General features: G+C 47.6%; 1 protein-coding gene across 1 annotated transcript in view; it reads left to right on the plus strand.

Annotated features, from left to right (window-relative positions):
- Positions 1–19,590, plus strand: part of TUBGCP3 (tubulin gamma complex associated protein 3) — a gene marked incomplete in the record, with an annotated part of 536,537 nt that overhangs the window by 23,591 nt on the left and 493,356 nt on the right. Inside the window, 1 exon segment of the mRNA XM_030201534.1 lies at positions 71–178. Within this exon segment, the coding sequence (XP_030057394.1) occupies positions 71–178 (108 nt within the window).

Genomic DNA, 19,590 nt, shown 5'->3' on the forward strand with positions numbered 1-19,590 from the left:
TATCTTAAGGGACGTAACAACATACCACTAATTCCATATTTTTTAGTTTTGTTTTTGTTTTGTTTTACAGCTGATGTAGCCCAGCAGTTTCAGTATGCTGTGAGAGTTATCGGAAGCAACTTTGCACCTACTGTCGAACGAGACGAGTTTCTTGTAGCTGAAAAAATCAAGAAAGAATGTATGCTTTTATTTTTATTTTTCCAGTAAAAGGTGTTGATAGTATTTCAACACCGCTCAAAATAAATCTGAAAAAACTGAGTTGGGGAAAATTGCTTATAACTAAGGTGCCTGTTTACTAAAGTGTGGTAAAGTCTTGCAGTTAAAGTGTCTTAAATGCAAAGTTAGCATGCAGTAAATGCAAAGGCCATGCACTAACTATTGGGGGTGTTCTCACCTAGTCCTCATACAGTTACTGCACAAAGTTTCTTTACTGTGCGTTACGCACATCTGTGCTAATTGCATATACAATTATCACTTCCTATTTAGGAGGCAGTAAGTGTACCTGTGCTAACTGCACAAGTGACACTGAATGGTCTAGTACCATGTGCTAACTGCAATGTGCAGCCCACACCTATAACCTGCCCATTTGCTGCCCCATAACAGGTGTGTATTTAGCATGCAAATTAGCGCATGCTCATGCAGTAGCTTATTGCATTTTAATAAATAGATTTCTGAATTTCTAAACATTCAAAAGTGGGTGACAAAGTACTGAATATAACTTTTAATATGTAGTGCAATATACAAAACTCAGCAAGTTTGGAATCTTGGTGTCCTCCAGCTCAAGCTCCACCCCTGGTAGTAAGTTCCAGATCTGCAGAAATACGTATGTTTTCAATAAAGTATTTGTATATCCACGCTTTGATATAAACTAATAGTTGATGGATTCGTATATGTCTTTAAGAGTTACTTCTAATTATCTAGTTCTCTCCCCCTTCACAGTTTTTATTTTATTTACAGGCAGATATATTAAGGTGGGTTAACCTGTGGGTTATGAGTTAAAGATATGTGTTGCTGTAGTCTATATAACTTGTAATGGTGTCTTTCACTTTAATGTATGTTAAGTTGCATTAACAATTACTGCATGTTAGTAAATTAGCCACTTATTGACTCTTTGTGTAGCTGTCAAGGAAATTGTCTGTCTTAAAACAAAAAACTTCAACAATAAACTGTTTAAGGGAATGTCACATCCTGAAAATAGCACTTAACTACTAAAGATATTTAAGCTTAAAATGTAAGCCTAAGCTTTGTTTTAAAGCATGCACAGAACTGAGATTTCTTAGTGTTATCTCTCCTGTTGAAATAGGTGTTCGAGGACGAGCAGGCGTACTTATACTAGTGGGTAGTCGCCATCCCGGGTCTCCCGGCTCAGCAAAAATTCCAAAGAAAAGTGTAGAGCTTTTAGGAGCACAAGTCGCGCTCCATCGTGCATGCGCGAACACCTTCTCGCCCAACGCCTTAGCTCTGCCAACTGTGTCCTTTGTCTTCGTATGAAGAAAAGGACCCAGGTTTCTTGGCAGGCTCAATGTGAGAAAATGTTTGGAGCCTGGTCCGGTTCTTCGACATCGGCATCAAGGTCCTAGACATTGGCGTTGACATCGACTGTTACATCAGCATCAGGAGTCACGGTAGGAATGGCTGCCTTGAGACTCCGAGACACTAAGAGCAATGAGGTGTTGAGTGGGTCTCCACCTGTCTCGAGGTCTGCTATGCAAGCCCCCAGGGACTGTCCCATCGTTGGATCCGAACCCGAGGTGGCGGGAGGATTCAATGTCGTCCTCGTAGGCACCGAGGAGCATGGGTGATGTGCATCGGGCGAAGGCCAAGATGCAGTGTCACTGATCTCCATCGACATGGTGTGCTGAGGGATTTGGCACCTGAGAAGCTCCCCCTCCATCCAGGAAGTGCCAATGTGTGCATCTCCAAGCAGCCGAGATCCTGCTCCTGCACTGGCCCCAGCGATTCTGCAGCCTGCATCCCAGCCGACCCCACAGTCTTTCCCGATGGCGGCCCTTGATGAGCGCATGTGAGCCTTGCTCCCTGAGCTTTTGGACGGCCTTATGCAGTGATGTGTGTCGGTATTGAGGGTGCTTGCGCCTGCCATACCTCCCGCTGCAGCCCTGCCTGGCCCTCAGCCCATGGTGCAGCTTCCGACGCCGGTGCCGCTTACAGCCCCGGTGTCGACTGCCATCCAGGCCGGCACCCCTTCGACGTTGGTGGAAGAAACTTTACCGGAGTCTAGATGGGGGCTGGTTTCTCCATGCCGCTCTTGAGGACATGGCTGCTCGACATTGAGGTGGGCCTGGTCTTGGACATCCCTTAGGGAGTATCCGACACTGAGGAGGAACGCTCATGGGAATCGGAAGAAGATCCCAGGTACTTCTCCTCTGATGAGTCCTATGGGATTCCTTCTGAGCCCTCCCACCTGAGAGCCTGTCTTTCACATCTTTTGTACGGGAAATGGCTGAGGCCATTCCATTCCCCGTTGGTGGAAGATGAGCCCAAGGCCAAGATGCTCGAGGTCCTGGACTACCCCTCCCCTCCTAAGGAGGCAGTGACTGCTCCTCTCCACGAGGTACTAAAGGAAGTACTCGTACACAGCTGGGCGTCCCCTCTGTCCCTGTGGTCCCCAAGAAAATTGACACCCAGTATCGGATCCACGGGGAACCTGGCTTTGTGAGATCTTAGTTACCTCATGACTTGATGGTGGTGGACTCCGCTCTCAAGAGAGCCAGGAGTACTAGGGACTATGCCTCGGCTCCCCCAGGCAGAGAAGCTAGGACCCTGGACTCTTTTGGGAGAAAGATCTATCAGGCCTCTATGCTCATCGCTTGTATCCAGTCATACCAGCTCTTCACGAGCATGTACTTGCGGAACTCAGTGTGATAGCTGTCAGACTTGGTTGATGCACTCCCTCTGGAGCAGGGCAAGCTGTTTCGCCAGTTGGTCAAGCAGCAGAAGGGTCGAGCTTTTAACTGGCTCCAGCAGACCATAGCCACAATCAAAAGTGTCCGTCCCAGATGACTTGCCAGTTGGGGGAGGTTAAAGTTTATTCGCCAAAGGTGGCCTCTCATAACCTCCGACTGGTGGGTTTGTCAAATAGTCCGACATGGATACACCCTCAGTTTGCTTTCCAAACCTCCAAATTTTCCACCGAGAGCCCAGTCTTTCAGCTCTCAGCACAAGCAGGTACTTGCAGAGGAACTCTCCACCCTTCTCAAGGCCCATTCGGTCGAACCCATTCCACCAGGGGAAGAAGGGCAGGGATTCTATTACAGGTACTTCCTTGTGCAGAAAAAGACAGGGTGATGTGTCCCATCCTAGATCTAAGGGCCCTGAACAGATTCCTAGTCTACGAAAAGTTCAGGATGGTTTTCCTAGGCCACCCTTCTTCCCATGATTCAGGCAAACGATTGACTATGCATATACACACATCTCGATACTTCCAGCCCACAGGAAGTATCTTCGGTTTCGGCTGAGAACACATCACTTTCAGTAATGCGTGTTGCCTTTTGGCCTCGCGTCAGCTCCCAGGGTATTTACCAAGTGTCTAGATGTAGTCACAGCATCACTATGCAGACTGGGAGTTCATGTGTTCCCTTATCTTGACGATTAGGTGGTGAAGAGCACCTTGGAGGACAGTGCTCGGGAGTCCATGTGGATGACTATTAGGGTGCTGGAGCTACTAGAGTTCATTATAAACTACCCCAAGTTTCATCTTCATCCTGTTCAACAGTTTGGAGTTCATAAGAGCCATGCTCGACACAAGGACTGTTCGAGCCTACCTCCCGGAGACGTGTGCAGACAATCTTCTCTCCCTAGCGTCCAATGTTCAGGCATCGCAGTAGTTCACAGCTTGGTAGTTGTTGAGATTGTTGGGCCACATGACTTCCACAATGTACGTTACACCCATGGCACGCCTGCACATAAGATGTGCTCAATGGACTGTGGCTTCTCAGTGGTGTCAAGCAACGGGGAATCTAGATGTCATCCAAGTGTTCCCGGATCTTGTACACTCTCTTCAATGGTGGACAATTTGGTCCAATTGACCTTGGGATTTCCATTCCAAATTCTTCAGCCACAAAAGTGCTGACAATGAATGCATCTTTCCTGGGATGGGGAATATATATAAATGGGCTTCACACTCAAGGAGCTTGGTCCCTCCAGGAAACAAATCTTCAGATCAATCTCCTGGAGCTTCGAGCGATCTGGAATACTCTAAAGGCTTTCAGAGTTTGGCTGTCCCATCAAATTATTCTAATTCAAACAATCAGGTTGCAGAGTATTACACCAAGAAGCAGAGGGGTACCAGATCAGCGCTGCATGCGTCTGGTAGCGCTATACAAATGCTAATAATAATAATCTCACCCTCTGTGTCAGGAAGCTGTCCAGATGTGGTATTAGGCTCGCCAACATGGCATGTTTCTCCAAGCCACTTAACTGGCGGGTGTAAATAACGACCCGATCTGGCCGACAGACTGAGCAGGGTAATGCAACCACACAAGTGGTCTCTAAATATGGGCGTAGCCTGCAAGATCTTCTGAATGTGGGGCACTCCCTCGGTGGATCTTTTTGCCACTCGAATCAACCACAAGATCCCTCAGTTCTGTTCCAGTCTTAAGGCCAACAACAGACTAGCTTCAGATGCCTTCCTTCTCCATTGGGGGACAGGCTTTTTCTGTATGCATATCCTCCAATACCTATAGTGGGAAAGACTTTGTTGAAACTCAAGCAAGACCGTGGAACAATGATTCTGATTGCTCTCTTCTGGCCACGGTGGATAAGGTTCCCTTTTCTTCTGGAATTATCCTCCGAAGAACCGTGAAGATTGAAGTGTTTTCCAACCCTCATCACACTGAACAAGGGTTTGCTTCTTCATCCCAACCTCCAGTCTCTGGCTCTCATGGCCTGGATGTTGAATTTGCTTCCTTGGGTCTTTCGGAGGGTGTCTCCTGAATCTTGTTGGCTGCCAGGAAAGATTCCACTAAGAGGTGTTGTTCTTTTAAATGGAGGAGGTTTGCTGTCTGGTGTGACAGCAAGGCCATAGATCCCCTTTCTTATCTTACGCAGACCCTGCTTGAGTACCTTCTACACTTGTCAGAGGCTGGTCTTAAGACCAACTCTGTAAGGGTTCACCTTAGTACAATTAGTGCTTATCAATGTGTGGAAGGTAAACCTATTTCTGGACGGCCTTTAGTTGTTTGCTTCATGAGAGGTTTGCTTTTATCAAAGTCCCCTGTTAAACCTCTGCCAGTGTTATGGGATCTCAGCGTTCTTCTTGCCCAGCTGATGAAAGCTCCTTTTCAGCTACTGAATTCCTGCCATCTGAAGTACTTGACCTGGAAGGTCGTTTTCTTGGTGGCTGTTACTTTAGCTCTTAGGGTCAGTGAGCTTCAGGCCTTAGTAATGGATGCATCGTATACTAAGTTTCACCATAAAAGAGTAGTCCTTCGCACAAATTCTTAAGTTCCTGCCGAAGGTGGTGTCGGAGTTCCATCTGAATCAGTTGATTGTCTTGCCAACATTCTTTCCCCGATCTCATGCCCATCCTGGCGAAAGCAGCTTGCACACACCTTGGACTGCAAAAGAGCGGACAAAGCCCTTCAGACAGTCCACCCATTTTTTTGTTTCTTTTGATCACAACAGGATGGGAGTCGCCATCGGGAAATGCACCATATCCAGTTGGCTAGCAGATTGCATTTCCTTTGCTTATGCCCAGGCTGGGCTGATTTTGGAGGGTCATATCACGGCTCATAATGTCAGAGCTATGGCTGCGTCTGTAGCCCACTTGAAGTCAGCCTTCATTGAAGAGATTTGCAAGGCTGTGATGTGGTCTTCAGTCCACACATTCACATCTCAATACTGCCTTGAGCATGATGCCCGACATGACCTCATGTTTGGGCAGTTAGTGTTGCAGAATCTGTTTGGGGTCTAGAATCCAACTCCACCCTCCTAGGCCTGTTGTGCTCTGTTTCTGGTTGCACTCTCATCTAGTTTGTATATAGTTTCAGGTTAATCTGCATTAAGTCTTCGCCGTTGCGAGGCACAATTGACCAATGTTTTTTGTTTTGGGTAAGCCTGGATGCTAGGTATTTTTCTCTTGTGAGAATAAGCAAGCCAGCTTGTCTTCGGAGAAATCAAAGATACTTACCTGTAGCAGGTATTCTCCGAGGACAGCAGGCTTCTTATTCTCACAATCCCGCCCACCTTTCCTTGTAGTTGTCTATTTGCATGTTTTTATTTGTTTTTTTGCTTTTGTATTAAACTAAGCGCGCACAGGCTCGAAGGTTCATGCTCCTAAAAGTTTTAGTTTTTTCTATTTCAATATTGCCAGGCCAGTTGATGAGGGAGAATTCCTGCTACAGGTAAGTATCTTTGCTTTACTTCACCTTTTAACCACGATGGTTGTCGTTTTCTGTTCTTTCCACCTTTGCAAATACATGGAATGCATCTGGACTGGGCTTCCACGATAGTATTTTTGAATAACTTCCACGCCTGATTTAGTGTCCTAACCTTAGCAGCCGATTCTTTTAGTTTCTTTTTAACCATTTTTCTCATTTTATTATAGTCGCCTGTTTGAAAATTAAATACAGCTACAGCTGCGTACACTTTGTAGCGCTCTAGAAATGTTAAATAGTAGTAGTATATTTCCCTTACGGGTTCATCCCAGATAGTAGCTCAAACTTGATCTTGTTATTATCACAGTTTTCCAGGGGACTCAACATCGCCACCTCTCGCACTAAGCGCTGCACGCCACCAAGCACCAGATCCAAAATGGCTCCCCCTCTCATTGGTTCCTGGACCAGTTCCTCCAGGAAGCAGTTGTTTATTACATCTAGAAATTTTATCTCCCTGACACTCCTGATGTAACATTTATCCAGTCAATTCTGGGGTAATTGAAATCACCCATTATTATAGCGTTGCCCAATTTGCCAGTTTTTCTAATCTCTTTAAACATTTCTTCATCCGTCTGTTCGTTCTGACCCGGCAGATGGTACTACAGCCCTGCAAGAATACTCCTTCCCTTCACACATGGAATTTCTATCCATAATGATTCCACGCTGCTATCTGTGTCCTGTGGAATGTTTATTTTATTTTACTCAATTCTCTCTTTAACAGCGAAACCCCCCTCCAATTTGATCCTATCATTGCGATACAATTCGTACCCTGTTAACACAGTGTCCCATTGATTGTTCTCTTTCCAGCATGTCTCTAAGATTCCATATCTACCTCATCATTTAGTGCTATATACGCTCTCTCCCATTTTATTTTTTAGGCTTCTAGCATTTGTATATGGGCATTTCAAATTGTGTTATTTCTTTTGATCTAAGCCCTGCTGTTCTTGCTTGAGGCCATATGTTTACGCTTAGATTATTATATGCAGGGCTTAGAGACCCAACAACTGCTTGCTGCTAATTACTGCTCAAGGCTGATACTGCTTGATACTACATTTCCTTAGTGCGTAATTGCTCATACTGCTGTTGTGATACTGCTTAATATTGATTCTGCTGATGATCATACAAAATCACTTAATATACGTTCAATGTTGATACGGCTTGATGCTCACACAAATTGCTTAATATATGCTTATGTATGCTTATATAGGCTTAATGTTGATACTGCTCGATGTTCACGCATAATTGCAAAATGTATGCTTATATATGCTTAGACATGCTAAATGTTAACACTGCTTGATGTTCAGACAAAATTTCATTCACTAACACCACCAGGCATTACCAACCACTACCAAATACAGCCAACATGAATATCAACAAATTGCTCATGATAATCTACTTCCTCCCCCTAATATACCACGCATGGACCACTCCCAGTATAAACAACAATCTACCCACAGCACAAAAACCCTACAGACAACCCAACTACAACTCACCAGTCCAAAAGAATAACAACCAACTAAAAGGAAAAACAAATACATCCGGAAATAACCAACAGAAAGGGAAGAATGGACGCAATAAAACCAAATACCAAGAAAACAGGCAAATAATAAAAATTAACACAACCAGGTCCAAAACTGAACCTTACCGACCAATCCAAATGGGATACGTAAACGCCAGATCAGTAGTAAACAAAACAGAAATTATAACTTATTGGATCACCACCGACAATCTTGACCTCCTATTCATCACTGAAACCTGAATTCTCCGAGGACAAGCAGGCTGCTTGTTCTCACTGATGGGTGACGTCCACGGCAGCCCCTCCAATCGGAAACTTCACTAGCAAAGTCCTTTGCTAGCCCTCGCGCGCCCGCGCGCACCGCGCATGCGCGGCCGTCTTCCCGCCCGAAACCGGCTCGAGCCGGCCAGTCTTCTTTTGTCCGCACTCGGTACGGTCGTGTTTTCGCCGTGTCGAGCCCCGGAAAGTCGACCTCGCGCGTCCAATTGTTTGAACGTGTTTTTTTCCTTCGGGAAAGTTTTGTCCTAGTCGGGAAGTGCTCCGGAAACCCCCCGCCGGGTGTCGTGTAAATCCTCCCCGTACTTCCAGCTTTTTTGCCCCGGTAAGTTTTCTTTCGTCGTCGGGGTAGGCCTTTTTTCGGCCTCGGTCGAGATTTTTTCTCCCTCTAAATTTGGTGCTTCGAATTTCGCCATTTCGGCTTTTGATTTCGCCGGCGTGATTTTTCCGCCCATGACATCGAAGCCTTCCAGCGGCTTCAAGAAGTGCACCCAGTGCGCCCGGGTTATCTCGCTCACTGATCGACACTCGTCGTGTCTTCAGTGTCTGGGGGCCGAGCACCGCCCTCAGAACTGCAGTCTGTGTTCCCTGCTTCAAAGGCGGACTCAGGTAGCGAGACTAGCCCAGTGGAACGTGTTGTTCTCGGGCTCTTCGTCGGCATCGGCACCGGGATCTTCGAGTGCATCGACGTCGTCAGCGTCCAGACCATCTTCCTCGGCCGCCCCTGCATCGAGTGCATCGAGGCATCGGGCCTCTGCATCGGCGCCGAGACATCGGATAGCTGCATCGACGTCGGTGGTACCAGGACCTCGTCTGCTGATGTCGTCGGACGGTGGTGCATCGGGTGGAGTGCAGGTGAGGGCTGTCCATTCCCCTGCTGGTGGCGGTGAGCCCTCGGGTGGGTCTCCGCCTACCCTGAGGGCTCCTGCGGTACAGCCCCCCCGAGATCGACCTTCTTCAGTCTCGGCCCCGAGGAAGCGACGGGTGGATTCGACGTCCTCCTCGTCGGTGCCGGGGAGCTCCGGTGACATGCTTCGGAAGAAATCGAAGAAGCATCGACACCGGTCTCCTCCCCGTGTCGGCACCGAGAGCTCTGGGTCGCCGAGGGATTCGGCACCCAGCAGGCATCGGCACCGAGAGGACCGCTCACCCTCTGTTCAGGAGGTGTCGATGCGCTCCGCTCTGGACAGCCCGGAACAGCCTCCACGCCCGGAACAGGTACTGACGTCGACGCCTGCATCGACCCCTCAGCCTTTCTCTGCAGCCGCTCTAAACGAGAGCCTCCGGGCCGTTCTCCCAGAGATTCTGGGAGAGCTGTTGCGCCCTACCCCTCCGGTACCGGCGGTGCTTGCGCCACCGGTACCGTCGAGCGTGGCGCCGGCTGGCCCATCGCCCAGGTTGAGGTCCCCGACGTCGGTACCGCGTGCGGTACCGACCGCGGCCACCTCCCAGGAAGGCTCCCCGACTACGTCGGCGGAGGGAGCTTCGCCGATGCGGGCGAGGGAGTCTACCTCTCGACGCCCCCATCGTGGACAGGGTTCCACGGAGTCGAGCAGGGCGAGGTTGCAGACACAGGTCCGTGAACTTGTGTCTGACACCGAGGGTGAGGCCTCGTGGGAGGAAGAGGAAGATCCCAGATATTTCTCTGACGAGGAGTCTGGGGGTCTTCCGTCTGATCCCACTCCCTCTCCTGAGAGACAGCTTTCTCCTCCCGAGAGTCTGTCTTTTGCCTCCTTTGTCCGGGCGATGTCTACGGCCATCCCCTTCCCGGTGGTTGTGGAGGACGAGCCCAGGGCTGAAATGTTTGAGCTCCTGGACTATCCTTCTCCACCTAAGGAAGCGTCCACTGTTCCCTTGCACCATGTCCTGAAGAAGACATTGCTTGCGAACTGGACCAAACCATTAACTAATCCCCACATTCCCAAGAAGATCGAGTCCCAGTACCGGATCCATGGGGACCCAGAGCTGATGCGCACTCAGTTGCCTCATGACTCTGGAGTTGTGGATTTGGCCCTAAAGAAGGCTAAGAGTTCTAGGGAACATGCTTCGGCGCCCCCGGGCAAGGACGCTAGAACCTTAGACTCCTTTGGGAGGAAGGCCTACCATTCCTCTATGCTCGTGTCCAAGATCCAGTCTTACCAGCTCTACACGAGCATACACATGCGGAACAATGTGCGGCAGTTGGCGGGCTTGGTTGATGCTCTTCCCCCTGAGCAAGCCAAGCCTTTTCAGGAGGTGGTCAGGCAGCTGAAGGCGTGCAGAAAATTCCTGGCCAGAGGAGTTTATGACACTTTTGATGTTGCGTCCAGGGCCGCTGCTCAAGGTGTGGTGATGCGCAGGCTCTCATGGCTGCGTGCCGCCGACCTGGAGAATAGAGTCCAGCAGCGGATTACGGACTTGCCTTGCCGTGCGGATAACATTTTTGGCGAAAAAGTCGAGCAGGTGGTAGAGTCTCTCCACCAGCGGGACACCGCATTCGACAAGTTCGCCCGCCGGCAGCCTTCAGCTTCTACCTCTACAGGTAGACGATTTTTCGGGGGAAGGAAGACTGTTCCCTATACTTCTGGCAAGCGTAGGTACAATCCTCCTTCCCGACAGCCTGCGGCCCAGGCTAAGCCCCAGCGCGCTCGCTCTCGTCAGCAGCGTGCGAATCAGCAAGGCCCCGCGGCTCCCCAGCAAAAGCAAGGGGCGAGCTTTTGACTGGCTCCAGCAGAGCATAGCCGACACCCAAGTGTCAGTGCCGGGCGACCTGCCTGTCGGAGGGAGGTTGAAAGCTTTTCACCAAAGGTGGCCTCTCATAACCTCCGATCAGTGGGTTCTCCAAATAGTCCGGCAAGGATACTCCCTCAATTTGGCCTCTCAACCTCCAAATTGTCCACCGGGAGCTCAGTCCTACAGCTTCCAGCACAAGCAGGTACTTGCAGAGGAACTCTCCGCCCTTCTCAGCGCCAATGCGGTCGAGCCCGTGCCATCCGGGCAAGAAGGGCTGGGGTTCTATTCCAGGTACTTCCTTGTGGAAAAGAAAACAGGGGGGATGCGTCCCATCCTAGACCTAAGGGCCCTGAACAAATATCTCGTAAAAGAAAAGTTCAGGATGCTTTCCCTGGGCACCCTTCTCCCCATGATTCAGCAAAACGATTGGCTATGCTCTCTGGACTTGAAGGATGCCTACACACACATCCCGATACTGCCAGCTCACAGACAGTATCTGCGATTTCAGCTGGGCGCACGCCACTTCCAGTACTGTGTGCTACCCTTTGGGCTCGCCTCTGCGCCCAGGGTGTTCACAAAGTGCCTAGCTGTGGTAGCAGCGGCGCTTCGCAGGCTGGGGGTGCACGTGTTCCCATATCTCGACGATTGGCTGGTGAAGAACACATCCGAGGCAGGAGCCCTGCAGTCCATGCAGATGACTATTCGCCTCCTGGAGCTACTGGGGTTTGTGATAAATTACCCAAAGTCCCATCTTCTCCCAGTGCAGAAACTCGAATTCATCGGAGCCCTGCTGGATTCTCGGACGGCTCGCGCCTATCTCCCAGAGGCGAGGGCCAACAACTTGTTGTCCCTCGTCTCGCGGGTACGAGCGTCCCAGCAGATCACAGCTCGGCAGATGTTGAGATTGCTGGGCCACATGGCCTCCACAGTTCATGTGACTCCCATGGCCCGCCTTCACATGAGATCTGCTCAATGGACCCTAGCCTCCCAGTGGTATCAGGCCGCCGGGGGTCTAGAGGACGTGATCCACCTGTCCACGAGTTTTCTCGAATCCCTGTATTGGTGGACGATTTGCTCCAATTTGACTCTGGGACGTCCCTTCCAAATTCCTCAGCCTCAAAAAGTGCTGACCACGGATGCGTCTCTCCTGGGATGGGGAGCTCATGTCGATGGGCTTCACACCCAAGGAAGGTGGTCCCTCCAAGAAAGCGATCTACAGATCAATCTTCTGGAGTTGCGAGCGATCTGGAACGCTCTGAAGGCTTTCAGAGATCGGCTGTCCCACCAAATTATCCAAATTCAGACAGACAATCAGGTTGCCATGTACTATGTCAACAAGCAGGGGGGCACCGGATCTCGCCCCCTGTGTCAGGAAGCCGTCAGCATGTGGCTCTGGGCTCGCCGTCAAGGCATGGTGCTCCAAGCCACATATCTGGCAGGCGTAAACAACAGTCTGGCCGACAGGTTGAGCAGGATTATGCAACCTCACGAGTGGTCGCTCAATTCCCGTGTGGTGCGACAGATCTTCCAGGCGTGGGGCACCCCCCTGGTAGATCTCTTCGCATCTCAAGTGAACCACAAGGTCCCTCAGTTCTGTTCCAGGCTTCAGGCCCACGGCAGACTGGCGTCGGATGCCTTCCTCCTGGATTGGGGGGAAGGTCTGCTGTATGCTTATCCTCCCATTCCTCTGGTGGGGAAGACTTTGTTGAAACTCAAGCAAGACCGAGGCACCATGATTCTGATTGCTCCCTTTTGGCCGCGTCAGATCTGGTTCCCTCTTCTTCTGGAGTTATCCTCCGAAGAACCGTGGAGATTGGAGTGTTTTCCGACCCTCATCACGCAGGACGAAGGGGCTCTTCTGCATCCCAACCTCCAGTCCCTGGCTCTCACGGCCTGGATGTTGAGGGCGTAGACTTTGCCTCTTTGGGTCTGCCAGAGGGTGTCTCCCGCATCTTGCTTGCTTCCAGGAAAGACTCCACTAAGAGAAGTTACTTCTTTCATTGGAGGAGGTTTGCCGTCTGGTGTGACAGCAAGGCCCTAGATCCTCGCTCTTGTCCTACACAGACCCTGCTTGAATACCTTCTCCACTTGTCTGAGTCTGGTCTGAAGACCAACTCCGTAAGGGTTCACCTTAGTGCAATCAGTGCATACCATTACCAAGTGGAAGGTAAGCCGATCTCAGGACAGCCTTTAGTTGTTCGCTTCATGAGAGGTTTGCTTTTGTCAAAGCCCCCTGTCAAGCCTCCTACAGTGTCATGGGATCTCAATGTCGTTCTCACCCAGCTGATGAAACCTCCTTTCGAGCCACTGAATTCCTGCCATCCGAAGTACTTGACCTGGAAGGTCATTTTCTTGGTGGCAGTTACCTCGGCTCGTAGAGTCAGTGAGCTTCAGGCCCTGGTAGCCCAGGCCCCTTACACCAAATTTCATCACAACAGAGTAGTCCTCCGCACTCACCCTAAGTTTCTGCCAAAGGTTGTGTCGGAGTTCCATCTGAACCAGTCAATTGTCTTGCCAACATTCTTTCCCCGTCCTCATTCCTGCCCTGCTGAACGTCAGCTGCACACATTGGACTGCAAGAGAGCATTGGCCTTCTATCTGGAGCGGACACAGCCCCACAGACAGTCCGCCCAATTGTTTGTTTCTTTTGATCCCAACAAGAGGGGAGTGGCTGTAGGGAAACGCACCATATCCAATTGGCTAGCAGATTGCATTTCCTTCACTTACGCCCAGGCTGGGCTGGCTCTTGAGGGTCATGTCACGGCTCATAATGTTAGAGCCATGGCAGCGTCGGTAGCCCACTTGAAGTCAGCCACCATGGAGGAAATTTGCAAAGCTGCGACGTGGTCATCTGTCCACACATTCACATCTCATTACTGCCTGCAGCAGGATACCCGACGCGACAGTCGGTTCGGGCAGTCAGTTCTTCAGAACCTGTTTGGGCTTTAGGATCCAACTCCACCCCCCGAGGGCCCTGTTTGTTCTGTTCCAGGCTACACTCTCAGTTAGTTGGTAAATTTTTTAGGTCAATCTCAGTTATGTCCTCGCCGTTGCGAGGCCCAATTGACCAATGTTGTTGTTTTGAGTGAGCCTGGGGGCTAGGGATACCCCATCAGTGAGAACAAGCAGCCTGCTTGTCCTCGGAGAAAGCGAATGCTACATACCTGTAGAAGGTATTCTCCGAGGACAGCAGGCTGATTGTTCTCACAAACCCGCCCGCCTCCCCTTTGGAGTTGTGTCTTCCCTTGAAGTGTATTGTCTTGCTACATACTGGACTGGCCGGCTCGAGCCGGTTTCGGGCGGGAAGACGGCCGCGCATGCGCGGTGCGCGCGGGCGCGCGAGGGCTAGCAAAGGACTTTGCTAGTGAAGTTTCCGATTGGAGGGGCTGCCGTGGACGTCACCCATCAGTGAGAACAATCAGCCTGCTGTCCTCGGAGAATACCTTCTACAGGTATGTAGCATTCGCTTTCATGACCTTAAAGACCCCATAATCTTAGATCTATGCCCACCAGGATACAAAATAACCCACTTGACAAGAAACGGAAAAAGAGGAGGAGGAATAGCCATTATATACATAGTAACATATTAGATGACGGCAGAAAAAGACCTGCAGGGTCCATCCAGTCTGCCCAACAAGATAAACTTATATGTGCTACTTTTTGTGTATACCTTACCTTGATTTGTACCTGTCCTTTTCAGGGCACAGACCATATAAGTCTGCCCAGCACTATCACCGCCTCCCAACCTCTAGCCCCGCCTCCCACCACTGGCTCTGGCACAGACCGTATAAGTCTGCCCAGCACTATTCCCGTCTCCCAACCACCAGTCCCGCCTCCCACGTGATATACAGTCCCAAAATTATGAGGGGCCCTTGGCTTCCAGATGATCCAGTTCACCATCACAACCACAGCCGAATCCATACTGCCGCAACTTGAAATCGCCTCGGTAAGAATTACTCACCCTAACTTGCAGGAACATCTTAACGCAGTTCTGCTCTACAGACTGCCAGGCAACTGGCCAGACTCCCAAATACACTTCATGGACTTTATCTCGAACACTTGTGTCTCAACCTCAAATCTCATCATAATAGGAGATATCAATCTGCACCTTGAAGATCTCAACTCAACAAGCACCCAAGAATGCGAAGAATTCCTACAACTATGGGATCTTCACAGGACAAATACACAGCCAACTCACATCAAAGGACACACACTAGACATTGTCACACACAAATTTAATCTCGACTCAAACCTTATACTAATGGACACCCGCACCGTGGTCTGACCACTATAAAGCAAACATTTCCCTCCGATGGCGAACAAAAGACTCACCGAATAAACAAGAACGAAAAACCTACACCATGAGAGGAAAAATAGACCCAGTAATATTCTGGCAACAGATTTACTATAACGAATGGACAATAAAAACAGATACAATCCAATTCCTCTTAGAATTGGACGACAGGTGCAGAGCCATATTAGACAATATTGCTCCAATTCAAACCAGAACCTCACATAGAAAGAATTCAATACCATGGTTCAACGAAGACCTGAAAAAACTTAAAACACAAGTTAGAAGGTTAGAACTTGCATGGAATAAAAAGAAAGACAAACCCACACTTAACGCCTGGAAACAACTCCAAAGAAAATACAAATATACCATAAGACAAACCAAAAGATTATACTACAAAACTGTAATTGGTCCAAACTACAAGGACATGCATAAACTCTTCCAACTAGTGAATAAACTGCTAGATATTACACCAGTCACAACCAACAACAAAGACACACCAGGAGCAGATAATCTCGCGAGATACTTCAACGAGAAAATCGTACAATTGCGACTCAAGATACCTGTCAGTACCATCGACTATACGGAAATCCTCAACTGTCTAGACCCAGAACCTGGCACTTGCCCAGCAGACAGAACCTGGACCCATTTCGAGACACTATCAGAGGATATTGTCTCCCAAATGCTCAAAAGATTTGCCAAATCTCATTGCAAACTAGACATATGTCCAAACAACCTTATGAAATCCATTCCTCAACAATTCATAACAGACATAACGAAACACTTGAATTATATGTTACAAAATGGACTTTTCCCGAAGGAGAAAGGAAACATTCTACTCACCCCCATACCCAAAGACGCAAAGAAAAGTGCCAGTGAACTAACAAACTACAGACCAGTAGCATCTATTCCTTTAATAACCAAACTAACGGAAGGATTGGTGACCAAACAACTCACAAACTATTTAAATAAATTCTCAATACTCCATGACTCTCAATCAGGATTTCGGTCAAACCACAGCACTGAAACAGTACTAGTTACTCTCATGACCAAATTCAAACAAATGATTGCATCTGGAAAGAACATACTTCTTCTTCAATTTGACATGTCAAGCGCTTTCGACATGGTTGATCATGGAATACTACTACATATCCTTGATTACTTTGGAATTGGAGGTAACGTTCTCAACTGGTTTAAGGGATTCCTAACCACACGATCATACCAAGTGACATCTAATTCGACTACCTCAGCCCCGTGGATTCCAGAATGCGGAGTCCCACAGGAATCTCCCCTTTCGCCGTCTCTATTCAACTTAATGATGATACCCTTGGCTAAATTATTATCAAATCCAAACCTCAACCCATACATATACACAGATGACGTAACGATCTACATCCCATTTAAACAAGATCTAAAGGAAATTTCCAATGACATCAACCAAAGTCTCCATATCATGCATTCATGGGCGGATGCATTTCGGCTAAAACTGACATCTCAACATAACAAGAACAAATTCACTGCCATTAACACACCAAATCTGAACCTACCAATTTCTGATACCCTAAAAATTCTCGGAGTTACCATCGACCGACACCTAACACTCGAAAGCCACGCAAAGAACACAACCAAGAAGATGTTTCACTTAATGTGGAAATTAAAGAGTAAGACCTTTCTTCCCAAGGACTGTTTTCCGAAATCTGATACAATCAATGGTGCTCAGTCATCTAGACTACTGCAACGCACTCTACGCCGGTTGTAAAGAGCAAATAATCAAGAAACTTCAGATAGCCCAGAACACTGCAGCCAGGCTCATATTCGGTAAGACAAAATATGAAAGTGCTAAACCCCTACGAGAAAAATTACACTGGCTCCCACTTAAAGAACGCATCACGTTCAAAATATGCTCACTGGTTCACAAAATCATTCACGGAGATGCGCCAGCCTACATGTCAGATTTGATAGACTTACCACCCAGGAATGCCAAAAGATCTTCCTGCACATTCCTTAATCTGCATTTCCCTAATTGCAAAGGTCTAAAATACAAACTAATGCACGCGTCAAACTTTGCATACGTGAGCACACAGTTATGGAATGCATTGCCGTGCAACCTAAAGGCAATCCACGAACTAATGAGCTTCCGCAAACTCCTGAAGACCCATCTCTTTGACAAGGCATACCACAAGGATCAACCAATATGAATATACACAACTTCTCCACATATATCCTGTACTATTTTATTATATGTGCATGTAACACTACTATGGTGCTTCATCATTATCATGTTGAACAAGATTTTCTAACATAGTTCCACTAATCATGTATTGTAAGCCACATTGAGCCTGCAAAGAGGTGGGAAAATGTGGGATACAAATGCAATAAATAAATAATAATAATGTTAATACTGTAGTACAAAGTTCAAGTTTTAAAACTAAGAGGGAGGGGGAAGAGTGTGGAGACTAGTTGATAAAATTTGCGTTTTTATATTTTTTTCTGCCTATCAATAACCTACAATTCCTCCTTTAAACCCCAGTCTTAAGTTCCCAAAGCACAGAGCTAAATAATGTTCACTTACCAGAGAAATGCCCTCTTCTCTTAGCACTTCTCAGAAAGAAAGTTCAGTGGGACCTTTCCTCTTTTTATAGTTTTGAATCTAAGGGGACTGCTTCAGATAAACTCTTTGAAGCTAACTCAGTAATCAGATTGCCCTTAATAACTTTTGCACATATTCTACTTCCTCACACCTTAATTATCACCTTATTCAGGTCCGTAGCAGAGCTACCTCTCCAGCAGCCAAAGAACAGAAAATAACTGTCTTAGAACAAAATATGAGTCTTGTTACAAACCTTTTTAATGTTCTTTGGCTGTTAAGTTTCTACCTCTAGAAAAAGATTCAGGTTAAAACTATGGGAAAAGTGTCTACCTCTAGAGAAAATTTCAGTTTAAAACTATGGGAAATGTGTTGTAAACTATGGAAACTAGTTTATAACGCTTGATTTTCTCTCTCTCTCTTTTTTCCCCCTTAAGACTAAACTAGGCCCTGCTGTGCTGCTTGAGGCTATCTGTTAATGCTGTAGTACAAAGACCAGAGCCTATTCTTATGGAATATCTAGATTCCTTTTGCCTTAGTGCTTAACCCTTTCAAAAGGCTCCATCTGAGGTGTAAGTGTTACTCTATGTCTGTCATTTGTATTCTTCTGAAGGCCTGCAGGAGTTCCATGTCTGTGGCATATGTCCAAGTTCGGGGAGTGTTTGAGTGCTGGTGTTTGGAGCATGGAGTGTGTCCTTCGTGGGTGAATTTACCTTTGATCTTGACCTCTCTTTCTAGAGTAGGCTGATTCAGGGACTGGTTCTTAACTCTCTCAATGTTCCGACTGTGGGTTTTGTTGCAGAGGAAAATGAAGTGTTTTGTTGATGGCACAGCCAGTTATTATTCAGTTTTTGCAGGGCATCGAACGTGTTAGTCCTCTGGGGCAAAATGGAATCTCCATTTGGTTTGGAAGGCCTACACTTTGAAAGATATTTTGCTGAAGTCAAATTTTTTTGTGGCTATCTGTTTAACTAGGTGAGTTTTGATGTTGTAGTTCCTATCATTTAGGGATACCTACTTGTCTTTTTTGGCAGATTTGGCATCTATTCAAACTTCAGATTTATTTGATATACCACCTATTAGATAACTATGTAGGCAGTTTACATAGAATAAAAATGATATATATAAATATTAACGAACCAAAAACATAAAATTATTAGGAGAAAGGGAATTTACAATCAGTACTAGGAAAGGTGCAACACAGTAAATGAAGGCAGGTAAAACCCCACATGACCCATCAAGTCTGCCCAGCAAGGTGGCAAGAGCCACATCCACCACTCTGTAAAAATGTAAATGGAAGCTATAATAAAATAAAATATATAAAATCCACTTACAAACTGAGAACTTCTACTGAATAATCCAGGACCCAGTCCCCTTCCTGGCACTTATTCAAGTGCAAGAAGTAAATCTGGTCGAGACTCTACTACTACTACTTAACATTTCTAAAGCGCTACTAGGGTTACGCAGCGCTGTACAATTTTAACATGGAAGGACAGTCCCTGCTCAAGGAGCTTACAATCTAAAAGACAGGTGTACAATCTAAAGACAAGTGTACAATCTAAAAGACAGGTGTAAATCTAGAGACAAGTATACAATCTAAAAGACAAGTGTAGAGTCGATCTGATAGGGCATACTATATTTCTCGGAAGGTTAGGTGCCGAAAGCAGCATTGAAGAGGTGAGTTTTAAGCAGAGATTTGAAGATGGGTAGGGAGGGGGCTTGGCGTAGGGGTTGAGGAAGATTGTTCCAGGCATAGGGTGAGGCAAGGCAGAATGAGCGGAGCCTGGAGTTGGCAGTGGTGGAGAAGGGTACT

The sequence above is a fragment of the Microcaecilia unicolor genome, chromosome 4, assembly GCF_901765095.1.
Source record: "Microcaecilia unicolor chromosome 4, aMicUni1.1, whole genome shotgun sequence".
NCBI classification, from domain to species: Eukaryota; Metazoa; Chordata; class Amphibia; order Gymnophiona; family Siphonopidae; genus Microcaecilia; species Microcaecilia unicolor.